Source organism: Procambarus clarkii, chromosome 53 (genome assembly GCF_040958095.1).
Source record: "Procambarus clarkii isolate CNS0578487 chromosome 53, FALCON_Pclarkii_2.0, whole genome shotgun sequence".
NCBI classification, from domain to species: Eukaryota; Metazoa; Arthropoda; class Malacostraca; order Decapoda; family Cambaridae; genus Procambarus; species Procambarus clarkii.
The window spans coordinates 25,750,262-25,763,333 of record NC_091202.1 but is presented as its reverse complement, the minus strand read 5'-3'; the positions used below and the strand labels follow the sequence as shown (position 1 = coordinate 25,763,333).

The 13,072-nt window shown below is 37.9% G+C and overlaps 1 protein-coding gene across 5 annotated transcripts in view; it reads left to right on the top strand.

Moving 5' to 3' along the window:
- Positions 1 to 766: 766 nt before the first annotated feature.
- Positions 767 to 13,072, top strand: part of Naa35 (N-alpha-acetyltransferase 35) — a 55,308-nt gene continuing 43,002 nt past the window's right edge. For 3 of the 5 annotated variants that reach the window (XR_006773929.2, XM_045756746.2, XM_045756747.2), the window contains exons 1-6: positions 767 to 4,181; positions 7,796 to 7,869; positions 9,686 to 9,831; positions 10,303 to 10,526; positions 10,743 to 10,923; positions 11,971 to 12,178. Coding sequence is in view for 4 of the 5 variants with exons in the window: in XM_045756746.2 (XP_045612702.1) it covers positions 4,123 to 4,181; positions 7,796 to 7,869; positions 9,686 to 9,831; positions 10,303 to 10,526; positions 10,743 to 10,923; positions 11,971 to 12,178 (892 nt within the window). In the remaining variant the exon portion in view is untranslated. Of the gene's footprint in view, positions 4,182 to 4,370; positions 4,396 to 6,816; positions 6,944 to 7,795; positions 7,870 to 9,685; positions 9,832 to 10,302; positions 10,527 to 10,742; positions 10,924 to 11,970; positions 12,179 to 13,072 lie in introns of those variants that run through there. The other 2 variants (XM_069304813.1, XM_069304811.1) reach the window with 2 other exon arrangements.

Genomic DNA, 13,072 nt, shown 5'->3' with positions numbered 1-13,072 from the left:
TGTTGGTTTGTGGAACCAATTACCGCATTACATAATAAAAGTAGGATCCCTTGATTGTTTCAAGCGTAAGTTAGACATATATATGAATGAGTTTGTGGATATAAATAATAGCTGCCTCGTATAGGCCAATATAGGCCCCTCTGTAGTTTCCTCGAGTCCTATGTTCTTATTACTAACGCTTTGAGAAATAAATCCCAGTGTTCTATTTGCCTTATTTCGAACATTTATGCATTTTTTTTTTGCTTTAAAGTCTTATTAGTCATACTTTATAATAATTCATTATAAATTATTATTAGTAAGAATTTAAAGTGAATTATTATAAATTAGCATTAGTAAGAATTTAAAACCAAAAAAAAAAATCAATGCATAAATGTTCGAAATAAAGCAAATAGGGCACTGGGATTTATCTATCGAAGCGTTAGTAATAAAACGTCTAGTGTTATTTTTCAGCTATATCTTGATCTTGTTAGGTCCCATTTGGGACATAACAAGAATTTGGATTATGCAATTCAGGTTTGGTCTGGGATAACTCCTAGATCTCTTTCGCAATCTCGACACCATCTTGCTTGACACCATCCATCGTATCTTGTAAGTCTATTATCATTACGTAGTCTCAAAACCTCTCACAATCCAGGCCATTGTATGGTGTATACATACACCGTCTCCATGACGGTGAGGTCTTGGCAGACGGGGTCAGGTGAGGTCAGTCAGCTCCCGCTATTCCACTACTTTACAATGGTGTACAACACTTTTTTTTTTTATTTTATTTTTTTTTTTTTGAGATATATACAAGAGTTGTTACATTCTTGTACAGCCACTAGTACGCGTAGCGTTTCGGGCAAGTCCTTAATCCTATGATCCCTGGAATACGATCCCCTGCCGCGAAGAATCGTTTTTTCATCCAAGTACACATTTTACTGTTGCGTTAAACAGAGGCTACAGTTAAGGAATTGCGCCCAGTAAATCCTCCCCGGCCAGGATACGAACCCATGACATAGCGCTCGCGGAACGCCAGGCGAGTGTCTTACCACTACACCACGGAGACTGCATACAAAATACATTCACGGAGACTTATTTTCAAATACACTATTTCCGCGTTCTTTCTTCACTTCCTTATGGTTTCTATCGGTTAACCAGATATTCATTCACTCGTATGCACTTTTCAACTTCGATGTAGACTGTTTATCCCTCCTAATCTCATATAAAAAACTTGAGTTTCCCAGCCCACAATCCTCTACTACGACGAAGCGTCTACGAGGTGTGGTGTGTGGGTGAGTATCAGTGCTTTATGTGGGTGACGATGGGCGATTGATAAAGATTAAGCCACCCAAGATATGACGATGGGTGAATATCAGTGCTTTATGTATGTGGGTGGATGAGGATAGGTGATTATCAGTGCTGTATGTGGGTGATGAGTGGTGGTGATCAGTGGGAGAAAGACAGGCTACACACCGGAGGGAAGGTGGTGGTGGGGCCGCCGCTCCCACGAGCCTGCTCCCCAAGGTACCGTGTTTAACAAAGACTATCAGAAGGCAGCAGGCCAGGAAGGAGCCACAGGCCGTGCGGACATCTGGACCATTACATCCATTTTTAATATAATTTATAAAGAGGAATAGTTTCTCAATAAAAAAAATATAATTAATGCCTATTATTAATTGCCAATTGTTTATATAACAAAATATTAGTAGCAAGTCCTATCAATCTTTTGAACTACTTTAGGCAACCCATCCTCCCGATTAATAGTACTTTTTGTAGCTGTATGGATCCTCGTACATACATAGACGTAATGGACAATTAGATAGTAGAATTTGGTACTTTTTACTTAAATTAATAGTCCGAAAAATAAAGCTAAAAAGCCAACATAAATATTTCTTTTGTCTAGTACAGTATATATATATGTACTATATTAGGCCTCTGATAGCGTTCATCAGGCCTAGGAAGGTTAGGTTTTCTTTGCAACATTAGTTCAAAAACGTTTCCAGTTTGTCCAAATTCAATAGTACCAATCACTACTTTCTAATAGCCTTTTACGTCTATATGTACGATGGTCCTCATCGTTACTATAAGTACTATCTTACACGTGGGCTGCTTTATGATAACCTTATAAGGTTTCTTTGTGTAATTAATTTGCACCATAACTTAACCCAAAATAATATTAACATTTGTAAAGTAATTATATAATGAATGACTGCATTTCATTCCCAAATACCAATTTGATGGTAGATTATATATGACTACGACTATAATTTTTTGTCCTCCAGTTGTTATGTACCTGCTATGTAGTCACTGAAACCCTCACAGCCCTGAATAACCATCTCCTCAAAGTCCCAGCCCTTTCTTACCAGCAGAGCTACACCACCACCGCCTCTTCCTTCTCTCTCTTTCCTCATAACATAATATTCCTGTGGGAGCACTGCATTTGTTATGGTTTTCGTTAGCTTTGTTTCTGTGAGTGCTATTATCTCTGGGTTTTCCTCTAGTACCCATTCTCCAAGTTCATTTGCTTTATTTGCAAACTGCACTGCAAACCACCAAGTCCATCATCACCCAGCAAAAATCTATCAGAATAATAACAAATTCTGCTTTCAGACAACACTCAGCCCCCTTGTTTAACTCCCTAAACATGCTAAACATAATCTCGCTCCACAAATTCTCTTGTCAACTACATTTACAAAACCCTGTTCTTAAATGCAAATCCTGCTCTGAAACTCTCCCTGGAAAGATGTAATAGGACCCATTATCACCACACCAGAAGTAAATATCTCTTTGATATCCCCAGAGTCAAACTTAATCTGTGTAAACACTCTATGCAAATAAAGGGACCCAGTCTATGGAACTCGCTCCCTATTGAATTGAAAAGCTGTCCAACTTTTGCGTCATTCAAAAACAATACTAAAAAGTATCTAATTTCATCTTCATAGTTTTTTGCATTTTGCTTTAAAATTGCACTATATCTATTGCTACCTAATCTCCCAATCTTTATGTACCCAATCCGAACATCTTTACCATTGTGATCATTGCTGTCTTCTTATATATGCTATCAATCTGCTGTATGGTGTCTATTAATCTTGTTTAAATTACCAATAAAGCTGTCAATGTAATCAGAGCTTTAATATACCAATGTGCTTTAATATACTTACTAATCTCTCTCATCTCATTTTTTTCTTGCAATGTATTTATCATTTTATTAATTCTGCTAGAATTTACCTACTTAAAATTATCCGTTAGATTAAGGACCTGCCCGAAACGCTGCGCGTACTAGTGGCTTTACAAGATTGTAAATACTATGCTATGTATTCTCACAAACCCAATGTACCTTCTTGTATATAAATAAATAAATAAATAAATTTGTAATTCCATCTATGTTTGTGTGTGTGTGTGTACTCACCTATTTGTGCTTGCAAGATCGAGCATTGACTCTTGGATCCCGCCTTTCCAGCTATCGGTTGTTTACAGCAATGACTCCTGTCCCATTTCCCTATCATACCTAGTTTTAAAAGTATGAATAGTATTTGCTTCCACAACCTGTTCCCCAAGTGCATTCCATTTTTCCACTACTCTCACGCTAAAAGAAAACTTCCTAACATCTCTGACTCATCTGAGTTTCCAGTTTCCACCCATGTCCCCTCGTTCTGTTATTATTACGTGTGAACATTTCATCTATTTCCACTTTGTCAATTCCCCTGAGTATTTTATATTTTGTGTGTGTGTGTGTGTGAAAAAATTAGTTAGTAACAGTTGAATGATTGACAGTTGAAAGGCGGGCCGAAAGAGCAGAGCTCAATCCCCCACTTCCCCCTCCAAAAAAAAACATAACTAGGTGAATACTGTCTAGGGAGGTTTTATGAAGCGAAGCATCGGGGCCGACGTTCGAAGTCTCTGAAACATTAAACTATTTCATTTCAAGTATATGTTATAATATCACAAAATATTGATTGAAAAATTAGTATAGTTATCAACCTCTAATAAGGTTTCATTTGCAGTTGTGCACAATATTTTGGTATCTTGAAAGCCAGGAACAGTAAAATACGATACTAATACGGCGTGGAAGCCGCGTGCGAGGAAGCGTAGGCGGGGCAGCAGGCAGAGAAGCTGTGGTCTGGTCAGATGTAAACACGGAAGATGGCAGCTGGTAGCACAGACACCTCACTCGACAGGAATGATTTTACGCCCAGCATCAGGTACACTTTAAACGTATTAAGTGGAGACACAAAGGGGAGGGGAGTTGTGTATTAGTGTGGTGAGTTATGTAGTCGTCAGTAGCAAAGGAGGGACGCCTAATTGGTGGTTCGCAAGTCCTCATGGTACCTCTCATGCCTACATAGTAGCTAACACGTGAGCTCACCACTCTCCTGGCAGCTCACACGCCCTCCTGGTAGCTCACACGCCCTCCTGGTAGCTCACATTTTCTCGTGGTAGCACAAATGCCCACATTATAGCTTACATGCTCCCCCTGGTAGCTCACACGCCTACCTGCAGCTCAGGCTTTTATTTTATTTATTTATTTATATATATACAAGAAGGTACATTGGGATTGTGAGGATACATAGCATAGTAATTACATTCTTGTAAAGCCACTAGTACGCACAGCATTTCGGGCAGGTCCTTAATCTAAGAAAATTTTAAGTATGTAAATACTGGCAAAATTAAAAAAATGATAAGTTACATAGCAAGAAAAAATAAAAGATGATAGAAAATTGTAGGTATATTAAAGCACATAGGTAGCTCAGATTGATTGCAATGACACTTGAATGGTAGTTTAACAAAAATTAGTAGGCACAATACAGCAAATGGCTAGCACATAAAAGAAGACAGCAATGACCACAATGATAAAGTTGTTTGGATTAAATACATAAAGATTGGGAGATTGGGTAACACTAGATAGAGCAAATTTAAAGCTCAGTGTAGGAAACTACGAAGATGAAATTGGGTACTTTTTGTTTTTGCTTTTGAATGAGGCAAAAGTTTGACAGCTTTTCAATTCACTAGGGAGTGAGTTCCATAGACTGGGTCCCTTAATTTGCATAGTGTTTACACAGATTAAGTTTGACCCTGGGGATATCAAAGAGATATTTATTTCTGGTGTGGTGATAATGGGTCCTATTACATCTGTCCAGGGAGAGTTTCAGAGCATGGTTTGCATTTAAGAACAGGGTTTTGTAAATGTAGTTGACACAAGAGAATGTGTGGAGGGAGTTAATATTTAGCAAGTTAAGGGATTTAAATAAGGGAGCTGAGTGTTTGTCTGAAAGCAGAGTTTGTTATTATTCTGATAGTAGATTTTTGCTGGGTGTTGATGGGCTTAAGGTGGTTTGCAGTGGTAGACCCCATGCACAGATACCATAATTAAGATAGGGATAGATTAGTGCATAATATAGTGAGAGGAGAGCAGAGTTAGGAACATAATATCTTATTTTGGAGAGTATACCAACTGTTTTAGAGACTCTTTTAGTTATGCGTTGAATGTGGGTGCTGAAGTTGAGTCTCTTGTCTAAGAATAGGCCAAGAAACTTTCAATTATTTTTATTACTGATGTTAATGTTGTCTATCTGTAGCTGAATTGCATTCGATGATTTGCTTCCAAATAAGATGAAGTAGGTCTTTTCTGTGTTTAGTGTTAGTTTGTTAGTTGACATCCATAAGTGGACTTTTTTTAATTCATTATTCACAACATTATTTAGTGTATGTGGGTTGGGGTCTGAATAGATGAGGGTAGTATCATCAGCAAACAATATAGGTTTAAGAATATTAGAGACATTAGGCAGATCATTGATATATATAAGAAATAGAAGAGGTCCCAAGATGCTGCCCTGTGGCACTCCAACAGTTATTGGTAGAGTGGAAGAGGTTGTATCATTGATGGTTACACATTGGTGTCTGTCACTAAGATAGGATCAGATATAGTCCAGGGCAAGGCCTCGGATTCCATAATGCTGGAGTTTAAGTAAGAGGTAGTTGTGATTAATAGTATCAAAGGCTTATATTCTCTTTGGGTGTGGTTGTACAGAACAAGTGGATGAATGGCATAAAATAGGGGATATTGATAGGGGTTCTATTTATTGATAGGGATATTGATATCCCATCAATATCCCCTGTTACAGTGTTCACCCACTTGTTTCATCCACTATAGCCCATGTTATACAGACATTTCGCTATGAGTAGCTAAATCTAAAACAGTATGGTAAATTGGTCTTTGAGAATGTAAGGAGTGATCTTGCAAAATGCATCCCTAGGTGTCAGACCTTGTCTGTGTTTATCTGAACCTAAAAAAGGCATGTGACAGTTTTGCACAAGAGGCCATTCTGGAAACTGGAACATGCTGAAGAGGTGACAGGGAGACTTCTGATACAGTGAAAAATTTTCTGACAGACAGATGAGGGCGGTAATCAGCGACAATGTATTTGGCTAGCGGAGTACCACAGGGTTCAGTTCTTGCACCAGTAATGTTCAGTGTCTCCATTAACGATCTAACAAATGGAAGCCAGAAGTGTATGAACATGTTTGCAGATGATGCTAAGATACTGGGGAGGATAGGAGATGCAGGCAATTGCAATGCCCTTCAAATTGATCTAGGTAAAATAAGTGTTTGGAACATCAAGTGGCAAATGGAATTCAATGTTAATAAATGCCTTGTTATGGAATGTGGAAACGGGGAAAATAGACCACACACAACTTACAAATTGTGTAAAGAAATGAAAGAACTCTAATAAAGAATAATGAGACCTGGGGTGGTTTTGGATAGTAAACATCAAGCTAAGGAAACAAAGGTGCCGAAAAAATATTAGAACATTTTCTTTTGCATACAGAGTGGTAGATGGTTGGAGCAAGTTAAATAAGAAGGTGGAGGAGGCCAAAACTGTCATTAGTTTCACAGTGTTATATGACAAAGTACTGGGAAGATGGGACACCACAAGCGTAGCTCTCATCCAGTAACTACTCTTGGGTAATTACACAAATTCATACACACTATTATTCTTTCTTTATTATGTTCACTATGCATGGTGGATTTGTAATATAATTTTATTGGAGGTGTTGTTGTTTCTGCTCTTTGTTCAGGATTTTTCCACCTCTCAAAGTGTCATCTTATAGTAGTGTTTATCTCATGGTTACTCTATTCATTGTTCACCAACACTTGTTATCCTTACAAACTCCTTATTCATGGTACTCCATTCAAAGCAGTGGGTAAGGGCTCAGTGAATTTGTGTTGAGAACACCGACTTTATACCCTTGGGGGGCACTCGCTCCTATTGTTTAAGCATAATCCTATGTTTGTAGGCTTGGTATATATGCTGGTGCTTAGAGATGCTGCCATTTTTGTTATTAATACATCCAGGAATGGCAGACTGTTATAATCCAGGCCACTATAATCCACTAACCACTGAACCACTCTGGATGAATTACGTTGCCTACATCCCTGGGTACTTTGGGATCATACATAAAACTTGGATTGGCTTCAGGAAAGGCCTCCAGACTTGTAATTTCAGTAAAAATCTAGTATGAAATTTTTCCAGTCAGGGTGGCCCAGTGGTTAGCGTCAGTGCTGGGATTCTCTTGGTCGTGGGTTCGAGTCACCTCAGAGCTCCATTTGATTTTCTCATTGATATATACATATCACATTAGTGTGATTTATTTGTGTGTTTTATTCTCTTATTTTACCACATTGAAGCAGAAAGCTTATAACGTAATATTGCGATTCAGCTGTATAGCCTGACAAAACTTTTTGTAGTTCAGAAGTGTTTTATTATCTCATTGACAGGATTGATGTTAATACTGTATGTATCACATTTATTTGCAGCACCATGCCACCTAGACCAGAAGTGACATATAACTGGGTGAATATTACTTCAGATTTCTTCCATGCTACGAAAGGTAAGTCAGTAAACTAAAGTAATTTGTATTAAATGTTGATCCTCCTTCATATGGTATACATTTTAAACTATTGCTTAATGGCTTTAGTAAAGATTGGTACCTGTATTTAAACCTACTTTTTCCACTTACTTTTTCCCATGACAAGACTTTTGATTTAGGAAGACCAGCATGGAAAAGTCCTTAACAAATGTTTAATTTTTCATAGCCTATTGTATTTTAAACTTTAAACACTTGACATTGATATTCACTATTTGTAGATCTTTAAGGATGTTACTAATTCTAGGTATAGTATATAAGTTTATAGAGGATTTGGGGAGCTGTACATGGCTTCATACTAAGTGAATAGTCAGAACACTGCTCAAGTAGGTATTTGCAGGTTAGCCACCAGTTGCTTATATTTGAGTTAGACTGGCATAGTTTTACATCCAGGTTGAGTGGAGGGACCTAAGATTTTGTTGATTTGGTCAACTGGATTCTAGTTTTTGCTCCTTTTTTGTTTGGGGTTATGGGGCTTAATCTGTGTGTTTTTGTTTTGGAAAACCAGGGCATGTCTTTATGGAGACTTCATTTGACTTGTGGTGTTTAATACCTGCTGTCTACATACCCTTGTTTGGTAGAGAAGTAGCATTGCAGACCATATACAGGTATTTTATTTTTATATTCTTTCATGTAGGTAAGAATTTCACAACTAGACATGCAAATCTCTCGCTGGTGCATCTAACTGAAGTGATGAATGATTATTTTTTCCATGCTGAAGGGCATACATGGTGTCTTCTGGGAGAACTGCCCACGGTGGCTCCCAAAACTGGCAGCCAGGTTATCTCCAAGCCCAACATACCCCACAAGGCCCTTGTGAGTCAGACCAGAAGCAGAATCTGGTGTATTTAATAGAGGCAAGAGATTCTAGAAATATTAGATCATCCCAGGCCAAGAGTGAAAGTCACCAGAAAAGTAGAGCAACCCCAAAACAGGCCACTGCACGGAGAAACATTGAAACCCGGACAACTATGAACACACTCATTAACTATAACTCGTTCCAACTGCTAGTTGCACCAGCATTTGGTAGCCCAGGGCTCTCACCAACTAGTCATACACATGATGCAAAGTAGGTTGGAACTCCTCGTACCCTTCGATCCTTCCTGGCATCAATTTCAAATAAGTTTTGGCTATCCTTTTGAACTCAGTCTTGCAGGGGTTTGTGTTTGTTTCATTTTTATACTGCTTTATCTGTATTTCTGTGGATAGCCCCCTCTGGCTCCCCGAAGCTTTCCGGGCTGATGTGTAATGTATTAGACTGTGGCATCAGTCAATAGATAGTTCTTGCCTACCTTGTTTCAGGGTGACATTCACTGATTTTTCTTCTGTCATGCTTCCTGTTGGGTCAATGACACCTTTGACCAGAGTCCTGTGACTGGTGTTCCTTGCTGGTGCTCCAATTCACCTAGTCCATTGATTCTGATATTCAGGTGCAGGCGGTTCGGCATTGCATGCAAGGTTTCGGTTGCTGAAATGCGCTAGGTTGGTTGCCTTTCCGGATGCCTCTGTATAAAACATTGGAATATTTTTATAGAAAAAAGGTCAGATAGTTTCCTGAGTGAGACCTGACCTTTCATAGTGCTTTCCACAACACCTTTAAAAACATCCACAGTAGTTGTTCAGCTGTTTCATAGGCAAGGTGTAAAGTGCCTCTCCTAAAATAAAGTAGCTATTGTTATTTGATATTGGCATGCAAGTTCAATATCTCCATTGTATATGTAAAATATGATGCAGCATTGCTCCTGTAGAGAAAGCATTAATAATATTTTTTTTGTTTTAGACCTTCAGTTGGGTGAGCTGTTGCATGATGACATTTTTGGGCTCTTTGAAGCTATGTCTGCAATAGAAATGATGGACCCCAAAATGGATGCTGGTATGATGTGTAACAGGGGCAAAAAAGTGCTAAATTTTGACCAGGCTGTTAAGGTTAGTATTTTAAATTGGTGAAATTAATTTATTAATTTTAAATCATTCTTCCATTAAAGATAAAGCTTTGTATATTAAAAACACTGGTTTTTAACTTAATTTATTTTGCTCCCATACCATTATGTAACTAGTATTTCTGATCATCTAAAGATGATGTTTAAAAATGACAGTAGATAAATACTTTTTCTGCCATCTTTGAAAACTTTATTCTTGCAGTAATGTTTTGCTTTTTCCTGCAATTTATTATTTTCATGGAGTGTAATGAGATGCAATTGCTTACTGCACATCACCTCTAGTTAAATACCAGTCAAATATTTGGCATACCTGTACTTTTTTTTTTTTTTTTTTTTTTTTTTAAGCATTACAGTATTTATATCAAGATTTTAAAAATTACCTTAAGAATTGTCTTTTGTGGTTTGCATTACCATTTTTTATATTTAATAATTGATAAATTTTACATTTCTCTAACAGGCTGGAGCTTTAAAACTTAATAACCTAACAATGGAGGAATTAGTTGGCATAATGGACTCCATGCTGGCATGCTTGGTAACCTGGCTAGAGGGTCACTCTGCTGCACAGACAATATTAACCTGCCTGTATCTCCACAAGCCACTTAGTATTGAAGACCGTGCACTAAGAGCATTTTCCATACAAACTCTCAAGCTTATTGCCATCATAAATAATATTGTTCATAGGTATGTAACCACATGTATTACATTTGTAGTTATCAATGGATATCCATTCAAAATGCCTTTATTTCCTCCAGTTGCTGCTGCTTCATTTTCAGTATTATTTAGAATTTCCTCTTTTGCTTGAAATAAAACTTTTATCCTCTAAATGTGGCTTATCATAAACAATGCTGGTCTGTCTGTGCACGAAAAGCATTGAATGTAATGAAATTCCTCTTTCAGTGCTGGTGTATTTGAAGAAGAAGATTTCCAACCAGCTTTATATGGGTATGGTGTTTGTTCTGAAGTTTCCGAAGTGAGGGCAGGAGGCATGATGAGGGAAGTTGAAGAGGAACTACAAAGAGCAGTGAAAGCTTCAAGGAACCGCCAAGGTGAACCATGGGACCCGAAAATGCAAAAACAGGTTAGTCAAGGTTAGTTATGACTTCTTACATGTGATTCTCACTGCACAGTACAGTGCAACCTCGTTTTGGCGAACCAAATGGAAACAACCTCGGTTCGTTGTGGTGGTGGATTCGTTGCAAGAGGTGATGCCTCCAGGAGGTGCTTGCCTCAGTGTCTTTCTTTTCTTATACACAACAAAAATGCATTATCATATTATATACTGTACAGTACATGTACCTATATATTTCTACTCTACTAAAAAAAATAGTTATAGTTTTATTTACCTTATTGTTAAAGTATTGAATATCCATGTTGAATTCTCAGTTGTGAATACAGTACAGTAAATATGTACAGTATTGTATTATGCAGTTAGCATTGTATTAATTATGTAGTTCTACTGTATGTTGAGTACTACAATACAGTTTATAAAAACTATTGTACACTAAAATTACTGCAACTTTAATTTTAACACTTTAACACCATGTACTTAAATACGTAGTACATCACAGCCAGACAGAGATCGTCACAGCCCCCTTTCACCCGAGGCCGGCTTCCTTCAAGACCAAGCAGAAGGAAGAGTGATAATTATTAATTAATTATATTATTATTATAATTATTAGCAAGCTACACGAGTTGAAATCTTCTTCATAGACATATTTTCTGTGATGAAACAAAATGAGTGAGGGTAGACAGATAAGGGAATACTGTACAGTATTGTAAACCTCGCTTGGTTGTTCTTCGTCTGTGTCGTCCATAGTTCAGTGACCCATAACTTTGAAAGTTTCAGATTAATAAATCATTTCTAAAACCGGTGTTTTAATAGCTCTATTATCCTAATTATACTGTAGAAATTCGCTATTCTGAACTATATGGGAAGGACCCCTTGCTGGATGAGCCCGTTTTCCGGATTAACTGACTTCACAGCGAAAGTCCAAAAGTGATCATTTGCAAAAATGTTTGTACAGTACCACAGACAACATACTTGTATTTTGGATAATTGTCATCATGTTTAATTTTACACACATCTTCATTATATTTACTCTTAGGCTCTAAATTTTGTCTACAGCATGAGGACGCAGTGGCTCTTTTCTCCAGGATTCGCTTCATGCGGCTGTTTTATGCTGCCCTAGCAGCTATCATGAGAAGAGAACAGGTGTCTATCCCAGAGGCAGAGAGGTGTTTAGCATCTTGTAACGAATTGGTGTGTATTATGCAGAACACCATCGGTCGGGGTTTGAGACCCAAGCAACCTAAGGATGAAGAAGGAAATAAAGGTAACTCGGTCGTTTATTTAAGTACCTTTACTTTATTAGGCATTGAATATTGTCAGTACAAATTATTTGCTTTAAATGTATTAGCCAGTTGAGTTGGTTATCACATAGGCAGTGTTAAGGACTATGTTTTCTGTTAAGCTGATGATTTAATTCTACTCGCATCAACCAAAGATGCTATGGAAACCTTGATACTAATATATGAAAGATATAGTGCAGAATACAACCTTACATTCAATTCTGGTAAATGTGCTGTAGGTATCTATAACTCGCAGGATTCATTTTATATTGATGAAATTAAAATTTCTAGGCAGTAAGATTATGTAAGGCAGTTTGAAAAGCATCTGGGGGCATATTATTTCCTCAAAGGTCCCACTTGTCAATTTTTCTGATCTAATAAAGACCTAAAAGTTAAAAACAAATGTCATTGAGTGAATTCGGTCATCTCTTGGTCTCACGATCTATGGGCTTTTCGAGTCGTTTCTTGCGGCCTGAGGTGAAGTTGGTTGGTCCCAACTTTAGGGCGTTCAGGGCTTATGGGGCAAGCCCCTCTCCTTGCTTTTGTCTGATAATCACGGAGTGGGTGGCTTCAGGTGTGGTGAAATGACCTAGTCTCTTTCAGTGGGTTTCCAGCCTGTTTCTTGTCTCGAAACAGGATTTTCTGTGGGGAGCTCCGTCGGCTCGCTGATGCTATCTGAACTGATATAAGGCTTTATTAGTTTGGGGTCGTCGGTCACATCAGTCCTTTGCCTAATGGGGACCACGAGCCAGAACCTGGACCCTCAGAGCGGCGCCGGGAATAAACAGGAAGCGATAAAACATGTTAATGATTAATAATGTATAATAATACTGTATGCTTAACACAAAATAAATGTATACTGGCATTAATAGTGTACA